At 41.2% G+C, this 23,717-nt stretch overlaps 1 protein-coding gene across 9 annotated transcripts in view; it reads right to left on the bottom strand.

Annotated features, from left to right (window-relative positions):
• Positions 1–23,717, bottom strand: part of nav1a (neuron navigator 1a) — an 82,718-nt gene that overhangs the window by 57,838 nt on the left and 1,163 nt on the right. For 8 of the 9 annotated variants that reach the window (XM_072367914.1, XM_072367915.1, XM_072367916.1 and 5 more), the window contains exons 2-5: positions 21,666–21,850; positions 16,933–17,801; positions 16,263–16,354; positions 6,725–7,549 (exon numbers count right to left, since the gene is read on the bottom strand). In XM_072367914.1, the coding sequence (XP_072224015.1) occupies positions 6,725–7,549; positions 16,263–16,354; positions 16,933–17,795 (1,780 nt within the window). In that variant the 5' untranslated portion in view covers positions 17,796–17,801; positions 21,666–21,850. Of the gene's footprint in view, positions 1–6,724; positions 7,550–7,788; positions 8,021–16,262; positions 16,355–16,932; positions 17,802–21,665; positions 21,851–23,717 lie in introns of those variants that run through there. The other variant, XM_072367922.1, reaches the window with a different exon arrangement.

The raw sequence follows: 23,717 nt of genomic DNA, 5'->3' as shown, positions 1-23,717 counted from the left end.
TACTTTGCTATGGAAATAACAATTAAAGTGGACAAGGATCTACTTTTTGATATGCTGAAACTAAATATTATGATAATGAAGATTGTCCAGTACAGCTGTACTTTTGACCTGTGCTACTATTTATGGTTTTTGGCCCTTCGTCCTCTTTGTCATGAAATTCGGGGTTGTCAGCGTCTTCCGGCTCTAGCCGGCTTAAGCAACCTCTCAACCAAACAGTATTTGATCAATTCATTGTGTCATTGCCAGAGCCTATGTGCTGTTAGCTTTTTTTTTTAGGACAGCACATCTGCACATCTGCTTTGAAAAAAATTGCCCTCTGCAAGGCCTGGGTAACTTTGTGAAGGTATAAACCTAAATTAGAGTCTTTGAGGATCAAGGTTTGGCAGGGATTTCTCCATTTACGGTTGATAGTCTCATAAAACAATTCAAGCAACTTAGAAAAGAGCAAGGGTATACGTCTCAGTTGAACACCAGTGATTTCCCAATCCTCAGATGACACTGTATCAAGAACCATCATTCATTAAAATTTGAACGGACATTTTTGCTGGATAAAAGCAAGCATCTACTACTATCATCTATCTATCGCTCTATATATTCACACACATAGATCTATATATCATTAAAAGCCCCTGGAAAGATTCATTATGTAAGTTGTTCCTTCTTGTAGTTAACACCAAAGCAAAATGTACCGATACAATTTATCTAAATCCAATTGCTTAAAAAAAAAAACTGTAAGAGACAAATTGATAATTGCATGTTGTGACAGCACTGCTGTAACTGTCAATGGTGTAAGTTAATCACAAAACAGTCCCAAGACTTATTCAGATCTGTATGTGTGTGCATAACTAATACTGACTCCCTAAAAAACTAGAACATCAGAGACACATCCGTAACAATGGACACTTTTATCTGCAAGCTTTCATAACAGGAAAACACAAATAGAACAGAAATAGAATAGTTCTGAGTATTCCTCATCAGAAGATGGCCTGCATTAACCCTTTCTAGTCTTCATCACCCTCTCACATGCAATCTTACATTGCAAGTATAAGATACTGAATTTAAGTTAATTGTTACCTTGTGAGATTAGCAGAGAAAAATGTTGCGACTGTTACAGTATTATTACTGACACACTTACCAATAAGTGTAATAATAAAATGAGGAATGAAACTTATTTGAGGATAGTTACTGAAGTATTTCTTCACATTACCTGAGCATACTCACTTTGATTTTTCACCCAGTAATAATTTGAGCGTGATTTTCTCTGCAAGAATGATTGTGAGGGATTCAGTTTCCTCGGTAAGCACTTTTCAAACATCGACAAAAAGATCACAAAACACAGCCATCAACAACAGTTTATTAGAAATGAGATGGTAACAGCGTTATAACCTGATCTTTAGTGAGATGTAGTATATGTGAGTGTGCTGTTGTGTGAGAACTGCTGAGACAAAAACACACTGAGTAAGTAATATGATTTAAGAGGAGGATGGCAGGAAGCAGACTGCACTAATGCAATGGATCCTGCATTAAGTCTTTAGAGACTGACAACAATGTATTGTAAACACACATATGCACACACAAACTCTAAAAATACTGTTTAATCGTGCATGCATCCCTGTGTATGAATTCATTGTTATCTATGAATTCATTTTCATCTTTGAATATTTCTGGTAATACAATCTCTGTCATGCTAAAAAGATATCTTCCGTCCTCCTCCTCAAACACTCGTACCAGAAATATCCTCTCTGCTGTCTGACTGGTGACAGAACACTGCTGGCCGTCAGCTCACATCAGAGTTGAAGAGGAAGAGAGAGAGAAAGATCTGGAGGGATGCTTTATTCCTCATTTTGCTTTTGTCGTTTGTGTTTATTTGGCTTGTCACTAACTCCTCGGTGGAAGGACGACTGCCCTGAATCCTTCACTCATCAAAGCCAGCGGCGGAAACAGCCGCTCTGACCGCACCCGCATCACATTAGAGACTCAGCACTGTGATCACAATGGAGGAACTGAGTGTGAAAAATACAAAAACGTCAAAAGGATGGATATAGGGGAGGGTAGAAAGGAGAGTGTATCAGTGACTGAATGTGGCACACATTTATTGTGCATGTGTGAGCACGCTTTGGACTGAGGAAGCTGCGGTGCTTTGACATTATTTTCTGCAGCAGTGTTCGGTTCCCTTGAACAGGCTCGTACACACACGTGTGTGTGTTGCATGTGTGCTCCGTCTCAGTCTTTGTCGATTACTCTGTAGGGTTTATTGTTGCACAGACAGCTGATGCAGATACAAAAGAAACCATCAACCACACAGACATGCCCACACACACAATTCAAAGTCAAACTAAAAGAACAAGCACATTGGTAGTCAAGGCTCCTTTAATGAGCATCCATGTGCCACTGAGTCACAGTTTGTTCTCTTCGTGAATTACAGTACATGTGACAATCAGCTTGGCAAAAATCAAGAACACACCACATCTCCAATCTTCAAACCTACACCCCCAAATGCCCAAATCTCTGACCTAAACAGATGCCCCAATGACTTTAATCTTTAATTCATTTTAGTCTTTATGGCTGGCCTTTTTCAGGTTGATAGATCTATGATTAGTGGAATGGGGTTTGAATCTTCTCATTATCTTAATGCAAGGCTTAATCCGGATGCTTGGTTGGTGTCTTAGCTAGGATTGGCTCTAAACTGTGCCAGCCCCATGCTGGGAAAGACCACTGCTTCAGGGAGCTTACCCTCTCACACACACCTCATTACGGGGGCTGGAAGGGACCAGGAGGGGTTATTAGGGGCACACATCTGAGGTTCATTGATTCCTATTGCAGCCTATATTGTATATGATTTACAACATGCCAGGCACATACATTAATTTTACTGGCAGAATTTCACAAGTAGAGTTCATCAACTTCTTCTGCGTCTACACCTAACTTTATCGCTGCTAACAAGATATTGTAAAACACATCCTATATTTAGAGGAATTACCTTTGCAAGTACTGAGCTGCTCCTATTAGATGCATGCGTTAAGTAATTCTATAAAGCCAATACAATAAAAATCTTCTCATCACCCAGTGGTTAAACGTGTATGTCAGATTACAGTTAAGTAGATAATGCAGACAATTATCCTAACCTTGGAATATTAAGGATTTTTTTTCTTTTCATCAGTAACAGTGTGTGGAAGAAAAGTTATCTACTTCAAAAGCTCAGATGAAGGTCTTGAGTTATACAACCTCAGTGGCATTCTTCATTATCTTTGTCTATTACTACAGGCAAATCTCAAAAGGACAGTGTCACAGTGCATGTTGCCAGATGTCACACAAAAGGACATGTACATAACACAAGCACATGTTTTATTCCTTGTAGCTAAAATGTGACACGCGGCTTCCATAGCATTAGCAATATGTTTATAATATGTGTAATATAATGTGCTGCATATGCACAGGAAACCAGAAGGTGGGACTGTATTTGGGAGAAGGAGGAGGTGTGGATCACTGGAAATGAAAATCCACTGAGTATCCATCGTCTATCTTCCTATGACAGAGCACACGGAGCACAACCCAATTAGCTGAACGTCCCATCGGAAATGGAGAGGCAGATATGATAAAGGATGAGCCCACAGCTGCGAGCTACAGGGCAACTTACTATTAACCTCTCCGAAACAGACACATGCAAATTCAAAAGCGGAAATAGAGGGAAACAACTATGCTCCACGCCTGCTGTGGTTTCTGTGATACACCTCTGGCAAGTTGTGGTTGACTGCCAGGCCCCACAGCTATGTTTGCTCACTTGGGAAACCAGATAGAAATTTAAGACACCAGCTTTTACCATTATTATGGGTCCAAGCGGCAAAGAAGCAGGAGCTCTGCAACATTTGTCCTTATCATTTACATTTTGTCATAAAAGGTCATCTACTTATTACTTTTACTTTTTTACTCATCTTGGGTTCATAACAGTCAATCCATTATTATGAAAAGTCAAACTTAAAAAAAGAAAAAAACAGATTTTTCTTTTTCTTTTGTAACATATCAGCGACAAAAGTTTTCTTCAATCCAATCTCTGGTCAATTCAGAAGTTCATTACTCCGTGTCTTTCAAAATCTGCTAGATTAAATTTCCATTAAGCCGTCTCCACATTTGAAATACTTAAATGCTACCAAATGGACAAGGAAAATGTTTTCAATGGTATTCACACATGCCAAGCAATGAGCCTGGTCTGTTTTGCCAATTATTTGACAAAACTTCAAGACAATATCTGACAATCTACAAAAAGTCAAGCTGGATTTTTTTTCTTTTGGCTTTTATAAACCATTCATTTTAAATAGAAAAAAGAAAAAAAACAACACCCCTATTCTACACATGGGATGTCGTTACTTCAATTAAGCCCTTTCTATCTAGACTTTTGAGTGCAATGTGGAAATGTTTCATCAGTTTTCACTCCTGCACAAAATTGCTATCTAGTAGACCTCGGTTTTTTTTATCAGCTCCTGCTCAGCTTGGCACCAGTTGGAAGGTGTAAATTTTCATAAAATAAGCTCCAGTGGGAGCAACAAAAACAGCCACAGCTCAGTATTATCCTTACAGACACACACGTTCTTTGATTGTAACGTTTCACAGGGAGACTCTGAAACTGACACCACCAAAAGAGATTAGGGTGATTTTTATCATCAACTCCCATTGAGATAGCTGGAAGCTTATTCTCTGTCCTGCTGTGTGGGGCTGGCATGGAGTCCGGTCAAAAGTAGTAAACTAGCTTGATTATCTGAACGTCCTGATTATCAGAAATTCTGGTCCAACACAGCCTGTAGGATACAGTGAAGTTCCATCCCTTTACATTGTTCTGGGGACACATTTGTCCTCTGAAAGGCAGGGAGGGTATATTGGATGGGTAGGTTTTAGCCCTTAGAGCACTGATGATAAACCCTCTACTACAAGGATTGGGAAAGGCTTTATTCAGCTTGATTGAGCTGGTGTACAGGCATTTAAAAATCCTGTTTATACACTACTTTTTTTTTTTGGGGGGGGGGGGGGGGGGGATCTGAGAGGCTGTAGGGCAACTCATGTGTCTTCCCATTAGTGTAGTCCACAATCTACCTGGTCCAGAGTTTTAGTCACCTGGTGGTTTTCGTGTCAACAACATAGCAATTTAAGAATTTATTAATGATCATTGAGGTCGACAAATGCAACAAATCTGTTTGGTACCTGAGCACCACTCATAGTGGCTTAGGTTTTACTGTCTTAATCCATTTGTCTGACTCTGTAAACAAAGCCCAGGTTTTTTTTTCCTTTTCCTTTGCTCGTCTCTAATTTTACTATTTTCCACTGTACCTGGCTGTGTGATGAAGCTGTGGCCAACAACATCCCAACACAGAACAAGGTCACACACATATACACACCACTCGCACACAAAACAGCATGTACGGTACAAACACACAGAGGGTTGCAAGGGCAAGGTGATCCCTGCAGTGATGTGGGGCTACGCTGCATGGTGCGCCTTGGTGATGAGAGAAAGGAGAAGTGCAGTGAGTGGAGGAGGTTAGAGGTTTGATGATGGGCAGAAAATGACTTCCTCCCATCAAGGTGGATATTATGCCTGCTGGACCATTCTCTCCCAGTCTAACATATTCTCTGATGGTATCTGCTCCCACTGAGAGGGAGTAATAGGAAGAAAATGAGCAGTGGTGAGACACAGAATCTCATTGGGTGCGTTTGTGTGTGTGAATGAGTAATGGATGTGGTTGTGATTTAAACCAAAGTTTGACCTATTAGTCATAAACTTAGTCATCATTCTCACAATACACCCCCAGTAGCTAAACATTGGATGCATTAAGTGTCCCAGTGCATCCCCTCCCAATGACCAAAACATGTTTGTGTGCATGGTATAAAACTACCTGTCCATGCCACCAATCGCTCAGATTTTCTCTCCTCCCACACGTTGCCCCCGGTAACAGGGGGAGGAGGTGGGGTGGGGTGGACAGTGACCATCTGTTAGTGGCCCAGAGATCAATGGAGGTGGAGAGGATGAGGAGGGAAGAGGTGAGGGGGTCTGAAGGAGGGGTAGTGTGAGGCTAAATATGTGGCCCACTGTGACCAGAGCCTGGCTCAATGTGCAGCCGTTTTATTTACCGAATGAAAACACACTCCCCACCAGTCCAACTCACACGGCCTTTATTAACGAATGGCTGAATTTGGCATTAGCCAGTGGACATGCAGAAACATGCGGATTTGACTTACATGCATACACGTCTATACAGACTTTCAATTTTAGAACATGTTTCAATGCCAACATGATTGTTGCAATAAAAGGAGAAAAGGAAACCTTTTCGATGGCTTAATATAAATCTAGCTCACTGTGGCAGTGGGTCAGATGAGACTAGGACAAAACGCTCCATTGCTGGCTAATGAATCAACAACAAAACATGTCAGGTCTCAGGAAATGCTTACTTCAGCTGCTTCATACCCCACACTTCCACAACACACACGCACACACGCATCTACCTTCAGGCAAATATGTACAATGAAAATCAATCTAACATAGCTAAATTAAGCATGTTTTGTAAACAGAGATTTAAAATGCCTCCAGACCATGTTAACTGCACTTAAAAAAAACACTGACGTTATGGTCTGCTGCAACAGAAGCTGAATCAATTTAAAATTCAATGATGCTCGTGCTCAAGCAAGAGCTGAATAGAATGGTCTGGGTGTGGAGAGTAAAATTGCAAAACAGACTCACCCAGCATCTGGCTGAAGAGCAGCTGTTCTAGGTCTCCCAGAACCGTCACAACTAACTCTGGATCCACCTTAAGAAAGCCCTTATCGTCTTCTCCCTCTGTCCCCTTCCTTTCTTTCTTTTCTTCTGTTGACTGAGCTCCAGATTTCCCCTTCTCCCCTGATTTCTTGCCATTGGTTCCAGTACTCAAAGTTCCATTGGAGTTCGCCTTAGAGGGCTGCTCAGTGGAGTCTGTGTCTGCACTCTGGCCAGCCTCAGAGGCCTTGCTGATGGGCTTAACCTCAGCATAAGGTCCCCTTGGTTTACCAGGTGCAGGAATTCGACTTGGCTTTCCCACGTTTGATGTCACAGCCGGGGAACAAAATGATTTGGACTTCCCTTGGAAAAGTGACTGTTCTGATTTTGAAAGTGTCCGAGAGAGTGGGAGTTTCCCACCACCTGGTTGACTTGTTTTGGTCTGGCCTGCTTTACTGGACCCTGAGCCAGGTCGGCTTGTATCATCATTCCATCTCGGAGACTGATACAGGTGCAGTTTCTTCTCAGAATCTGTGAGCACGCAAAGGTTGCTAAGTGAGCGCTGCTTGCGGAGCCCGGACGGATTAGGGATTGGAATTGGGATAGATCCAGAGGTTGGCCGGTACACCTTGAGCTCAGACCCAGAAGGACGTGGAGGTCCCTGGGGAAGCGCAGACGGTTTGGTCTGTGGTTTCCTTGAGGCCATGGCCTGACCTGATGTATCCTGGCAGGAGACAGCTGCAGACCTAAGGTCCAGCTCTCTGGGTTTAGCAGTCATGCTAATGTTAGCCACATTAGCCTCCAGCATCCCTCCTGCAGAGAGCAAAGCAACAGCATCAGTGACACACTCAGAAATACACACAAAAGCAGACTGAAAGAAATGGAGGAAGGAAGGGGACAAAGAAAGATCTAAGGACACAAAGACTGTCTGGTTTGCGCCCCCTCTTTACCCCTGGGTCATGACTGAGCCACACTCCCTGTAGTCTGAGACTGTGGGTTCACCCCTCTGCTGAAAATGATGTGTGGGTTAGTAGAGTGACAGCCTTACTCACTGCTGATAATCCATGGATCTGCAGATCTGTGTCCAGTACTTAAATCCACTCGTCCACAACGTGTCTGCAGCTCCCCAAGACCCACAAAAAAACAACTGACTAGCCTTTTTCTGACTGTCCCCCTCTTCTTTTCTTCTGCTCTGTGCGACCTCCTGTTCACCAGGCAAGCGGCAGCCGACTGACAGGAGAAATAGTCGCAGCAGCAGCAACAGCAACATCCCCCTCCTCCTTCTCTCCTCCCTCTGCCTCTCCAGCACTCACTGCTTTTCTCACTCTACCCCCGCCAGCTCATTTACCCTCCCTCTCCTTCTTCTTCCTCTTTCCTTCCTTCCCTCCTTCGTTCTTGTTGTCTCTCACTTCATCTCTCCTCCCACTGGCTGATTCACTACCCCATACTCTGTCTCAAACATGCACCGCGGATGCTGTGTTATGCTGCACAACAGTGAGTGCGAACATAAGGGCTTGACAATAAATTACCAGCATCTTGTGTAAACTCAGCTCTTCCCTTTTCCTGTTTTGCAAAAACAGCGTTCTTTTTTAAGTCTATTCGTTTCTAGTCAGTGTCCCACTTAGTCACTCTCCTCATTCACCTTTGTCAATATACCCCTTTGTTCTTTCTTTGTGAAAAGTAGCTAAAAGAAATTCAGAAGTAAAGACGAGAATGATCAGTAAAGAAAAGTATATTTACATTGAGGACAGCTGAGTATGACCAAATAAATGAGGCAAGGTAAAGACCCCTTCACAATTCTTTATAATCACATTATCTGTTCCATTCACACTCAGATTTTCTTGTGTCTTTATCTCCATGGAACCCATCATGAATAAGCTCATTGAAATAATTTGAAAAACAAGACAGGCCTGTCACTAAATATGCTGCAATTAGTGGCTGACAGGCGCCAAATGATCATCACATAACCCCCACCTGCCACAGATTACCTCGCTACTCATCCCTCTTTTCTCATTTCCTCCCTTCCTTCCCGTATACCCCACCCTTCCCATCTACTTAATACAGATGCATAGGCCATTAGCCTTATTCATTCCATTTTCTATACATCCTTCAGCACACAAATTGCAATACATCAGTGATGTAAAACAAGCACACATGTGCACATGTGGGTGTGTGAATGAATCAAAGTGCCTGCCTTTTTGTCTATCTTTCTGTGTGAATGCGTGCGTGGGTCTTCCTCTATGAGTGTGTCACATTGATGAGACAGGCCCAGAGAAACAAAACCGCGAGTTGAGGGACTTGGTTAACTCTCAGCAACATTGTTTAACACTCTGGACATCCCAACTTAAACAATGCACAGGGTTGCCTTCTTCCTCCTCAACCTCCTTATCATTTCTTTATTTCAAGAATCATCATCACACCAGCCTGACTAATTGTTTACATCTGACACCAACAGGATCTCTTTTTGTCAGAGAGGTCAATTCTCATTTGTTTATATTTTCATGACCAATAATTAGGACTCAAATATTGATACATTTTTAAATTACATGGACATTTCAGATTAAAAAACATTTTTGTTAATGTGTTATTTTAGTTCTAATTGCTGTCTGTGAGCTGGTGTGTCTTCCAGCCAGTAAAACTCAAAATACATCAAAACAAGAGAAGCGATACTATACAGACCACATGTCATATTAACGAAGAAATATCTTATAACAAGGACCACAATAAATAAAACAAAATAAGGCACACCTCAGGTATTTGAAAAAGATAGGTTATGATCATGAAATGCACTTGTCTTCTTAACCACTTGACAGAGTATAAAATGTACTTTATGTCCATAATAATGCATTTACAATCAGTATGCAGTATAACAGTTTGCAGTCAGTTTTTCAGGTAGTCATGCATCCTGTTCTCTCCATCCTGTGTTTACAGACTGGGTTTATTTTCCATTTGTGAACTATACTTTCTCTCTTAGCAAGTAGTAGTGCCTGCAGCTAAGATGTTATCAGGTCTCCAACTGGCAGGAGCACTTTTCAATCGGGCAGGCTGTTTTCTGTTACGATTTGCATAAAGCGGTTAATGCTAAACCAAAGTGAAAACAAGCAATGTCCTGTTCTCTCGCATTCCACCTCAGTATTAGATCATTTGTGATTTAAAAATTACCTAAACTGGCACTCGCAGAACCTAAAAATGGCTATGAAACACATTAAGGTGCGCGCACAACATACTTGCCCCCTACCAAACGTCCATTTGGCCCTGAATGAATTTCTGTAATACAGGAGCTGAGTACAGACAAAGACGCAGGCATACATGGCTGTTTTACTGTGTAAAGGCCAAAGTAATTAATTAGAGGCAGCTAGCTTTAATAAAGGGCCAATGTTGAAGTGGTTATGCCACACTGAAGCCAGAGCTGAGTGTTGACAGTTATTGGGGCACTGGGAGCTGGTATAGCAGGCCAGTAGGGGGGTGGGGGGTGGGGGGGGGTGTAATTTAAGGCTAATAGGTGCTGTACATCAACTCTTATACCTCCCTGATGAGGGATTATGGTTAGTTGAAAGTGAGTGACCACATACAAGGCAGGTCTGTGTGGTGCACAGATGCACTCAGGCAAAGAGACGCGTCAATGCTCTTGAAAGCAAGCATACAAATAGGTTAAGTGTGTGTTACCAGCACACAGCGACTTGTTTGTTTCCGCACTCGTCTCTCTGGCTCCACAGTCTAATCACTTTAATATATGGCTGATGTCAACATACTATATATTCTCTCCGTCGTTTTATATTTAAGTTCTAATCCTACACACACAGACACACACTTACACACACAAACATGCAGCTTGTTGTCTGTGCAGGCTCCCTAACTGACCTGAGTAATCTGGCCTAACATCAAAGAAGCTGTCATTTTAGGGTGTGATGGGTGCCAGTCCTCAGTATTAGCCCTCACATTCAGCACGTAGCAGCCACATATGTTTAACATGGTCCAGAGGAGTGTGTGTGTGTGTGTCTGTGGGCTACCACAAGTGGCGGAAGCCTTTCTACGATGACAGGCAAACAGTTCCATAAACACATTAAGCTACTTTTAAGCAAAGTAAAGGCAAACTGGTAAAAGGACACATCGGAATGAATAAGCAGATTGAAAGCACCATGTGAAATGGAGTGAGAGAGGCAGACAAGACAGGGAGAAACTGGAGAGTGTCTCACTGCTTTCCCTGAGTATATTTGCCTTAGCGTCTCTAAACAGTTCGGAACAAATTCGTCACTATCTTTAAAGAAAGCACTCATGTGAAGTAGTACACACTCAGAGACACAGTGTGGCTCATTATATGCCTGTTTACAAAGTTATACAAGGTCTCCAGCCTTGAAAGGAAAAGTACTGCAAGAGAAGAAGAGGGAAGCAATCAGATTTGGATGTAACCAACTGCATCACAACGCCTTAAACTTTGAGAAGAATGATTCCCATTGGGCTTAGCAGATGGCATGTGTTCTCACTTTCACCCACTCCCTGTTGTCGCCCCCCCTCTGGTTTCTTTTGTTTTGCCTTTTTGTGTGCAAGTAGAAGGGAAAAAAGTCAATCTAGAGATGAGGCAAGTGTGAGTGGGGTGGACGAGTGAAAAGAAGAAGTGAAAGAAGTAAAGTGTGACAGAACAGAAGAGAAGGAAAAAAGGGAAAGAGAGCTAACACAATGGAACAAACTTACTAGATGGACCTGGTGAAAGAAAGGAGAAAAGTTGAAAGAACATTAAACCATATCTCAGAAATAAAAGCGTTGGAGAAAGTGAGAGGAGGAGAAACAGGACGGGTGAGGAAGGATCTCAGTATGTTAGCCAGAGGAGCAAAGGAAGCCTGTAAGACAGAGGGGGGATATCCTGCCTCACTGCTCCTGCTACGTTTTCTTATATCCGCTAATATGCTAATGCATGGGGTCCACAGGACACAGTGAAGAATACCATACTATGACACAGACACAAGGGAATGCTTACACACACGCACACACTTGCACGGACACAATGGCACAGTTATTAATGTCCTGTTTACACACAAAACACTGAGATGGCAAACTAATTGATCCACTTATTATGAGACTTACTACTTTGAGTTCAGATCGAATGTCTGAATAACAGCGTCAGTTTTACCACAGCGACACCTCTGTAGGGGTTTAACCGGGTGCTGATGATGCACAGCATGACTCACTGGCTTGAGCATTTCAGCAATTCAAGTCCTGATGACAATAGTATGCCTGCATCAGTCATACCAACTCCTGGCTGCGGAGAAACAGATATCAATCCGGCAAAAACACCATTCTCTCAGGACGGACGTCACACACTCATTATGAATCATGTAGCAGCTGAGAGCAGAGGAAACATCAGCTGCCATCCTGAGAACATTGAAGTACGTAAAGGGAAAGAACTTGTGTTTCATGCGTCTTTTTAAATAAGTATTTGTAGACGCTCCCTCGCCAGAGGCCTCTAGTGTTGACATTCTCAGCACACTTCCCAGGAGTATCCCACAATGCTCTGTTGCAGATGATGGTTGCCTAGATACAGCGTGGTGTGCATGCAGCAGCAATGGATCATCAGCATGTTTTTTGTAAGTGTGTATTTGGTTAAATTAAAATGTAGATGAATACAGTATGTGGAATATATATATATATATATATATATATTAGACTGACAGTGCCTCCTTATATCCTGGAATGTTAGTGTGCTTGTTCATGGGTTATTAATTTGATTGATAGATGTCTTTGTGACTTCATTCCTGCGTGCGTGGGTGTGTTGTCCCACATAAAGAGGTTACACACATGAATGACTTAATTGGACTCCCTTGGTTTAGAGTCACCCCACAGGTCAAGACGGATCTTGAGTATGTAATCATTCACCCATTCCTAGATTCAATCCTCTACCTCCATTCTTCCCTCCTTCATCACTTACTTTGTAATGCCGCTGTGCTTCCTATATTGTAGGGAAATATCTCTGAGGGAGCAAGATGGAAAAAGAGGAAAGATAGAATGAGGAGGCAGATCCATTTAAGTGCACAGCAGGATGAATAAACGAGGCGCTTCACCTTGTTAATTCTTGCATGTTCACTCACGTGCATCTGCATGTTGTGTTTTTCTCCTCATGAGCACCATGAAATACACACTTAAGAGTTACTGTAACATCTTTATGAAATTTGCCACTTAATCCGAACCGAGGTAGAGCTAGGGTCAAGTACAGAGTAGAGCATGACATTAAACCATGAACAGTGATTACTGCTTCACTCCTGGTGATGAGCGAGGGCATAATCTTGTCCATTCCTATGTACGATCATCTTCCTAAAGCTACTAAACCACTCATCTCTGTCCAGTGCCAGCTCAGCATATGTCTCCCCTGATTAGATTGGCCAAAGAGGATTATGCACTGTCTAAGAGTAGATGCAGTTGGGTTTATCAAAATGCTATTTACTAGACTGTTCAGGGGCATTAAAGGGACGGCAAGCATGAAATTTATAACTGAACATCGCTTTACTCAGCATTGGCCTTCATAAGGTCAGCAAGAAAAACAATCAAACTTTATTCTGATTATATTGCTTTTTCTAATGTAAGTTTAAGATATAAGTAGATATAAACTCATTCTGTGTCCAGTGACACATGGCTCAAAATGAAAAAAATATATATATAGATTTTTGCACTCCTATTCAACAGAACAAACTATATGACTAGAAATGTTAAGTACAAATGCTGCAATACTCAAAAGTAAACCTTTCATGTCTATATCGTTTCTATATAAAGAAATACGCATGTAACCCTAAAATAAGAATACTGGGTCCATTATACTATTCAGCCCCTCTCCACTGATCTCAATTATTGGCTTGCCTAAAGAAACATGTGATGAAAACTCTGCTCCAAATAGCATCAGGTCATACTGTTACAACAGCAACATCAGACAGAGGCTCAGTTGTTGGATTGGATTGAGAGTTTCAAAGGATTTCAAAATAATGTGAGTAACCTGGGTACTCTTTTTCTTTTGCAACATGCACTTGTCACTGTGTTACGGTGTTTCATATTCTTCATATCCATATTCAGAACAAATCATGACCTATACTAAGTCTGTGGGTGTCCATTCATGTGCGTGCATGTCTGAGAAAAAGAGCGAGATAGCTGAGACACTCTGAGAGTGCCCGTGGGGAATTGAAGGCCATACCCTTGTTGGAAGATGAAAAATGATACCCAGTCCACGTCATTTTTATCTTTCAAACACCATCTGTGTACTGTCATACATGTGCCCATCAGCACACATACACACACACGTTCAAATACAACCGCATGCTCAAATACATCTCTCTGGAGAGTGGCAAGGTCAGGAGGTCTTGGGTCTAATTGAAAGACCACATGGTGCCACAATCACATTAAATGTTCAGGTCTTCATTAAGGTCTGAGATAGAAGACATAAGAGCTGATTATGTTACCTCTGATTGAATCTATGTGAATGCAAGCATATGGAAAACATTACGTTTCAGGAAAATTACTCATATGAGAGTCACAAAAGGACAAGCATTAAAATAAAAATAAAATAATCACATAAAAATCATGCGTCGTTAAAGGGAGCTAACAGATTTAAAGTACACAATATTTTTCATCTTGCTGCACATATTTACTGTTTGTTTTTCATTGCTCTTTTCTTCTCATCTTAACTCCTTTCTCTCGTCCGTCCCTACAAACTTTGCCTTACACCCAATTTCCCTCCCTTCCTCTGCTCCCGAAATTACAGTGATTACGGTGTCAGCCCACCCTACATGTAAATGCAGCTTCAGAGGAGTGTAAGGCACTTTAGTTCTGATTCTAACGCCTGCTAGGGACCAATTACAAGGCCACAATGATAGCCCCAAGACACCTTGAGTCCTTTAAAGACTGGGGCTGGTCCACTACCAGTTCCCATCCCCCACTTTCCACAACCAGCTGGTTGAAACCTCGGAAAAGGCTGTGAAAATGTTTTAATTGCCAACAGCTCTATTCTGGTATCTCGTTGGAGACAGGCAGGAGAAACAGCACAGCAAACTTTAACATCATGGCAAAGTTGTTCAGTATGTTAAAAAAAAAGAATAACAGTAGTTAGAATATCAAGTGTCTGAATGTGGTATGTTTTCTATGTGCAATTGTTACATGCATTATGAGTAAGGACAAAATTTTGACTGGCGATGGTTATGATGGAAGTTCTGGAAAGTACTCATTACAATTTTTCAACATCCAGGGCAGAAACTTTAATCTATTCTTAACTGTTTGTTTGGCCTGTCTGATTCTGTGTTGTCTTTATCACCATTCTGTTGTCTTTATTATCATAAAACCCTCCCCGGTCTGAAAATATTAACTTTATTTGGCTGAAATTCAATAATGTAAGTATATAAAAGCCTAAACTTGGCTAAATGTAACACACTAACCTGAAGTACAGCTACAGAAGGGTAGTAAACTGGACAAAATTATCATCTGACTTTTGTGCTAACAACAAGCAGCTGGGCTTGTTGACAATAAAAAGGAGATCATTTTCATTTTTTGATTTAAATCAGCTTTTAAATCTATACAACTTGAAAGATTTAAAAGTAAGAAAGGGACTCAGATTGATTTGTTATCTCTTTTGCATTTTCATTATTTACAAAACAAGTTAAAACATGTCACATTTTTAATGTATTTTTTAAAATATTCTTTATTTCATCTAGAAAAATCTATAAAAACAGCTAAGTAATAAAGTTAATCATATTTGCTTTCATTTAGGAGTAGTGATTTCATAATTGGTGTTTTAAGCACAGATCAGTGTTAGCCCGATTCTTTCATTGGAAGCCCAAGAACAAGCTGGAGAAATGTTAAGTTAAACAAAGTATGGATTCGTCATCACATGTAAAGTTTGGTAGCGCTGGACTCGGAGTTGACTTGTTAGATCAAAGAAGAACTGCAAGAGAGAGAGGAATAGAGAAAACATGGGGGAAGGAAGGGTTCAAACTCCTCGGCAGCCCTTGGATGAAGCTGATACTAATATGCACATAACAGTGCCTGACAGCTAGCTGAGAAGTGGCCTACTTCATCAAGCCATTACTGACCCACATCATCACTACCATTTTCCTCATCTTAACACCCCGAGCCACTTTCTTTCTACCATTTCTTTATCGTGGAACCACGATATTCAGCAAAACCTCGGGGGGAGACACACACCCACACAAAATTACACCTATCTTCAGACATGGTTCCTGAGGCCTGATGAGTAGCAGCATGACAGACATAAATTAAGACAAAGAATCGTTGTCCCCTAGTCTTCAGTGAGTCTGTTCAGTTTCCACAATGAGACCCAAGGGTCAGCCGCTGGCATGTGCTGCCTAACGCCATTTATGACTCTGTTGCAATAAAAACGTCTGGCTGCCAGAAAGTGGGCATCATCTGTACCTGCCACAAGGGCTCTTGACCTCTTGGTGCCCTGGGACTAGAACAAGTTTTGCTCAACTGAAGAGGCATAGAGGAGGAAAAGTGAAAGGATTTTTAATCTGCAGTGAGAGTAGATGCATGTTACCTGGTGTTAGGTCATCACAGCAGACTTCTATGGATCCAGAAGAGCAGTCACTCAGTTCGTCCACTGAAAAATCACTCTCGTGTATCTGCAGCCTGTAAAAACACCAAACTTCTGTTACTGCACAGGCAAGTCCCTTCAGTATTGTTGATTACAATCAAATGTTCAAAAGCATATAATGTAATTTCATTATTATAAAAGGAAACCCAAGAACCTTTCTTTGTAAGTATTGTGAATTAGTTATTGAATTTTATGTTTTGACTTATTTAACCTTTGTTGTTAGATTAGTGCATCTTAAACACCATAGTCACTCAACAGCACAGAAACAGATACAGTAACACAGACTTCTGAACTTAAAAATACATCCTTTTTTTTCTTGTTGTATCCCAAATCATGGGACTGTGTCTGAGAGAGCACAACAGTATACCGAGTCACCCCAGAGGCTGTCAAGGAAGCACTTTAACAATCAGCTCTGCTCCAGAAAACTCCAATGTGTGTTTATGCCTGCACACAAATGTGTCTCTGGGAGAGATACAAAGGACTCAAATTAGATTGAAAGACTGAACAGGCCTCTGGGGCTGGTCTTAAGTATCTCGGGTAGGAGCTACTGTGCGTATTTGTAAATAAAGAAAAAATGATCACACACATGAGAAAAGTGATGATAAATTGTTACCTATGGCTGAAGGGAGCCACAGTAGCCATGTTGACTCTGGGTATGTGCGTCTCTGTAGCCTCTTTGTGTACATTGTGATCTTGACTATTCACAGTGGACATCAATGCCATGGAGAATGTAAAAAGTGGCAGGGGCAGAGGATCAGGAGACGAGGCTGGACTGCTGTCCTCAGGAGTCCCCATCTCCTCATCTGACTGGCTTGTGGAGTCGCTGTGACCTCTGGTGGCGTGCTTGTAGCTTGACTGATCGACAGCAGGGCAAATGTTACCATTGTTCATTATAGTGGAATGAGGTAGGTGGTTTACTGGAGGCTCTTCCCCACTTGCTGGTATGATATCACTGGCTTTTTTGGCTGCAGCGTTGGAGTTGTCTCCTCGCCTGAACTGGAGAGGTGGACGCAGGTTGCTGGCTTGGTTTTTATTGGTGAAGGTGTTTCTGTTACGATTGCCATCATGTGGAAACTGTGAGGGGATATGAGCGGGGGCTGGTTTTCCCAGATCCAGTGTGTCTTTGGAGTGGGGTAGTGGTACTCGGCGTTCTGTCAGTGGGCTGCTATAGGCAGATCGTGATACGAGAGGAACAGGGAGAGCACCTGTCCGCTGGAAAACATGACCTTTCAGGCTGGTGTCTCTCAGGTGGTCCCTGGAGGAAGGCCCAGGAATGCTGGAGTTTCTTGGGCAAAGTAAAGGGGAGTGTGTGGGTGTGTGTGTGGGTGTTTGCTTAGGGGTGTGACTCAAGGGCTTGCGAAGGTCATTAGCCTGGCGGCGGGGGTCTGTCTTTGGAGAGGAGGGCAGCAGGCTTCGGGGGATTCCTGATGAGGAAGTCCCACGAGAGGCTGACTTCACATTGACTCCCCCACTCATTCTGACCTTCAAGAACAGATACGAGAATAGATATATGAGAAAAAAAAAAAAAACATGAGGTGAGTGCTCCTCTTCCAGGACATTACCCCATGGACCATTAGTCATAAAGCCCTCCCAGAAAAGATTGGTTATCCATTAAGAGGTTAATTACACAATGTTAAAGTTCTACTAGAGATTAATCTGATCAGGTAAACAAGAATTTGTTGTCCCTGACTCAGAGCTAAGTTATGTAAATCCAGCAGGAGTGAGACACACTGCATCTGAGAAAACTCCAAAGCAAATTCACACAGAGGCTCACTGTAAAGTATACAAGCAGCTTTTATACAGTTATGTTCTACAACGAAAAACTGTTTCACTCACCTATTGAATATAACCCAATACAAGAGATAAGAGTTTTGTTCATCTAATCAGCCCCAGATTTTAATATCTAGCACAACAATGATTCTAAACAACAAACTCTACGATCCCAACAGAGTTCTGCACTCTGGGTCATGGAGTCAGTCTGGGATTTCATAAAGAGAGAGAAGCAATTGAGACAGCAAAACATTGATTTGACTCATCTGGCTTCTGCACCATGTATGTGGTTAAATGATCAATAAAAGCCATTTATTAATGGCATTGTTTTTGAAAGCATTCTATATTCTCCCATAGTTCCTAAAACCCTTCGGCAATACTGGATGTTTTCTTCAAGTCTTAACAAGTGCATGTAATTTCAAGACATTTTCTATGCTTTACCTCAGCTTTTGAACTGTGTCACAAAAACATACTGTTATTACGATCATACACAGACACCAACACACACAAGTTAAACGCTTAACCCCACGTACTCTGCTGTCAACAGTCTTTGACAAGCTGTCTTTGTCAGTGTAGAGATACATCTAATGAATCCATGAAGTCACAAGGGGAAAATGTTATAGCATTTGACAGTGCATCTAATTGTGGTATGTGCACAGTATCACATGGATCACACAAACTCACAATTCTCCAGCAGAAAAAGGCTGACAACTCAAACCAAATCCTAAAAGAACGTTTTTACAGTAGTGTAAGGACAACGTCTTTCCACATACTTGTAATATCAGGCATGTTGAAATGGAAATTGGAGGAATTTGGGTATTTTGGACAAGTGTTCCATCATTGTTGACTTATGCTGATGACAGCAGCAGCATAGCAGCAGTGGGTAAATAGAGACAGATGTGATCATTCATCCTTCTCTTCCCTCATACCAATAAACCCCCCATCTCTGTTTCTCTCTGTCTCTTTCCCTCTCACGTTTTCTCCAGGGAGATCCAGACACTCAGAAGCATCAGAATTTCTCTCTGTCACATAGAAGTTCTGCAAGGATTTCCAGGAGCACAGGTGCATTCTGGCCCTGTGTCTATCTGTATGGAAATTGGCCTGTCCCTGGGGAAAGGCTCGGGTCATAATGTTACAACAGCAACAACATACAGAGGATCAGTTGGTGATGGAAATGTCCGTGTTTAAGTGAGATAGAAATCAGAGAGTGAAAAAATAAGCAGTATGACAGAAAATATTTAACCCTATATGTATATAACCCTGAAACTAATATGTTTTAGACTATTCAGTCAAATTTAGTTGTGATTCCTTCACAGTTAGAAACATTTTACTAATATCTTCAGGCTCCATAAGATTCCATTATGTAAGCAAGTTTATAATAGTTAAACTGTCGGTTTATTGACCCTTTCACTGTAAGTCTAATTGCATGCGATCCGTCTAGCAACACAATTTAAATTAAATGTACAGTAGCTTTGAACTTTTTGAAATGAATTATAAATTGACGTTAAAAATCACCAGATTTCCACACAAATCTTAAGAAAAATAGTCCAATGATACTTTTTGACAGATCCGCCTTTGTTGCAAGTTTTTGTTGTAACCCTCTTGTGGAGCAAGAAGTATGACTAAAATGTTTCCAGTACAAGTTCTGCAAATCAGCATGGATGAATTCCAGCCCTTTCTTTTGTACAGAATAGCTGTTAGTGGATTAAGTAACATGAACTGCTTTCTCTATTGAATTAAGGGCATTTTTTAAGGGAATTTTGGCCATTCCAAAACATTAAGATTATTTTTCATTCACCAGTCTTTGGTAGATCAGTTTGCAAGATTAGAGTTGTTTGCTTGCTGCATTACCACATTTTTCTCATCTAGAATTGGGTGGTTTTATTCAGAATTCATCAATCTTTTAAGGATGGCAAGCCGTCATGGTGAAAATAAGCCAAAACCATGATGCCACCACTACCGTGTTTCACAGATGGGAATAAGTTCTTTTTCAAAAATGCAGTGTTCTCGTTTCTGTAAATATAACAGTTCAACAATTTTGTCTGCATATACCTACCTGTCCATGTGGTCATTAGGAAACTGCAGTTAGGCAGCAGTGCTCATTTTTAACAATGATTGTTTTCTAACGTATTGCCCAAATGATTACCCAAAATGAGCAAGGTCAATTTACCTTGGGTTCCTTGGTGACCTCATGCACTAATACGCACCATCCCTTTGGAGTAATCATCTTGGATCGACCCCGTCGGCAGAAGATAACAATGGTCTTAAATTTCATCAACGTCTACACAATCTGCCAGACTGTGGATTGAGCACATCTAAACTATTTATACATGCACACTGTAAATGGTTTTGTGATATTTTCCAGTCTGAGCATCAACAAGTGTGTAGTACATCTGCACACACACTTGCACAAATGTGTGAAGATCTAACTTCACATGTTTGGTGATGGATGGATGAATATATAAATAGACTAATAAATAAATAGTTCTTATTCTTCTTGAAAAACTGATGATGTTTAAGATCAGTAATAAAGACTTCCAGTATCCTTTAAAGCACTTTTTTCATGGTTGGTGCTTTGTGCATGTAAAAAGATGAGGACAGCACTTGAGGCAGTTCATTTTCATATTCAATGATTATGGACTAATGTAATGTAATGGATTAATCAGTCCATTACACATCACAAAATAGATTAAAATGACAGTTTTGAACTTCTTATGTATTTAAAATCTATACACAGAAAGATATTTCTAAGTATAATATAGAAATATATATGTAAGAAATATATAATTAAGAAATAATATTTATGTTCTTTTGTTTAAATCTGATGTAAAAATGGTGGCGCCCTCAGTCATTCTGCCAAGGCGGTGCTGACATCTGCTGGATATAAAGTGTAACTGTATGATCATGCTTCTTCTTTTACCTCAAGTTTTAAGTTTGAACTAAAATAACCATAAGATAAATTACCTGAGCTGATAGAAACATGTTTCACCTCCGTACAGGAGTATCAGGTGTGCGCTCTCTTTTAGGAAAGAAAGACGAGGACAGCATGATAACCCAGCACTGAATGTTGGCTTTTAACTTGATAATAACATTACACTGTTTTAGCTCTTCTGTCCCATGACAGGCTCCGGCTGAACTGAGTAATTGTGAGTCTGATCAAAGAGACATGTATACCCTCAACCAAAAACACACATGCTCACCCTTGTGATGAACACCCTCTGACTCATCACAAAATCAATACATGCGGTGGTAACACAGGCCTCTATGTCTGTGAACTAAAGGATATTTGCAGCTTCTGTGTGTTTGTGTGCATTACCCAGTCTGAATGCTATACAATTAATGAATGTAATTACCTCCACATAACAGTAACTGAGACAATAGCAGTAATATGTTGTAATCGATCATAGTAAAATGCAGTGGTGACACCCACTGGTGCCAAAGTATTGAACTGTACCTAAAGGGTCCTGGAGAGAAAGTTTTCAAAGAATAAAGTCATCACACTCTAAAAATAACAATATCTGGAGTTTATAAACCATATATGATGAAATGAGCCAGCGCCGCAGTCTCACATCTTACTTGTCAATGGGGAGCCCAGTTCTTCAGTGTGCCGTAGAGGCCGATCAGGCAGAGCCGGTAGGAGCGAGGTCACACTTCTGCGACGTCCCAGAAACAATGGGCTGTTTTTTCCTGGATCACAGTTGCATCCTCACCGCTGTTCTCCCATTGGTTCACAACGCCCCACCATTCCCCGAGACAGGAAGCTGGGACAAACAGGAATGACAAATTCAGCCAATCAGATGCCCCCGTATGGAGGTGACTCATTTTCAAAGTCACTTCTGTTGGTGAAATCAGTGTTCTCATCTTCTGGCAGAAAAACGTCATTTCACACACATGTAAATGTCTTTTGGAACAATGAGCCATGGTCTGTTCATGTTATTATGAGTCAGTGACCCAAATTGAAATTTAAATGTTCCACAATGACCCAGAAATGACATATATTCTGTCATCATCAAAAAAACATCAAACAACATGGCATATAAGTCATCTAAAACCTTGTATTTCCAGGCTAAAATGCACTGGATTTCAGCACAGTGTGGTTTCATTGTCCTGCAGTAAGTTTTAAAAGCATTTCATGAACAGAGTTTAACCACTGAACCGCATTTATAAATATAACAAAAGACTGGTGTTAAAAGGTTTACTATTTAGCGTAGTACAAGCAGATGAAGAGTTCACCCGCTGAGATTTGAGTCTTTTGTGAGTGTAAATCACCACTACCTATTGTAGGAAGAAGTTGTATGTTTGATGTACACGTTGGCTCCACATGAACTTATTATAGAAGCTAGGATTGTGGTACAAACACACACACCACAAACTAAACAGGACAGAGTATACACAGACTGCCAGCAATATAAATATCCCCATCTGTAAACAAACAAATTCACCTCTTTTCCTTCTTTTCCGCATCATCCGACACTTTCAACTGGTTTCACTTATGCCACAGAAAGCATACTATGCATGCTGAATTGAGTCACATAACCCCTATAACGCTGACTCAGATGGATCATGTCACCCCTGGTTATAAAATACCACAAGCACCCTGTTTTCATTCCAGTTAAGATCCATCTTTCCTTCTGTTAACGTCTTTTTTACTGCAACCATCCCTCTGATACACTCCTTTAAGACAGCTTCTAACTATGAGTGAACAAGGATACCTACATAAGACTGAAATAAACAATAAAAAAGACCAGAAATGTAAAAACTCAACTGTTTGGTTAACACAAGGCTTCACTTACCCTCTCTAGGCAGATGTATAGAAAGCAGCAAGTGAGTTTGCCTCCAATTTGTATGCTGTGGAGTGTCTGCCTCAATCCCTGCCTTCCCGTCTGTCGACTTTTCAGGACTAGCCTGCCTACATGTGTATATGTGTGTCTATGTCCGTCATCTCAGCCCTCTATCACGTCATGCCGCTCTGCTGCTGCCGCAGTACGCCTGCAGCCATATCCCCGCCTCTCTCTCTCTTTCTTTTTTTCCTCCCCTCATCACAATCTCTATCTCTGAGTAATGGACCTGTTGGCTGGGCTCCCTCCCACTCACTGGCGAAATATAAGCCCAGCTAGCAAAGACAGGCTGGTCCATTAGCTGGATGAGTGTAGTTTGTGTGTCTGTGAGTGTGCAGCCTTGGTTACCTCAGTAGTGTGCGTAGCACATGGTAATTAAAACGGTTGTAGCTGTAAATGTGAAAAAGCCTGAACCCATCATCTGGCTTTCAAGATCTAATTGGGGAGCAGGAAAAGCAGGATGGAAATAGACCCCCTAAAAAACCCACATTGTGCTCATGTTACATCTGCTTATTCCAAGTGCACACACACACACACACATTTATAATCACACACTGGCATTAAATTATATTAAATGAAATTCAGTTTTATCTATATATCACTTTATATATCATTAATTAGATTCAATATAATCCTGTCAAATCAAATGGATATAAATCAAAATTAGTCCAATTCACAAAATGGGAATTGATAAAATGTTGCTCTCACTAAGGAAACCAGTGAATCTCATAAATTCTTCTCCTGGATTCAATCCCCCTGTGAGAGCACACACACGAGTCGACACTGGAGG

The sequence above is a fragment of the Leuresthes tenuis genome, unplaced genomic scaffold (assembly GCF_036924035.1).
Source record: "Leuresthes tenuis unplaced genomic scaffold, fLeuTen1.0.hap1 SCAF_16, whole genome shotgun sequence".
NCBI classification, from domain to species: domain Eukaryota; kingdom Metazoa; phylum Chordata; class Actinopteri; order Atheriniformes; family Atherinopsidae; genus Leuresthes; species Leuresthes tenuis.
This window is presented reverse-complemented; position numbering and strand designations above follow the sequence as displayed.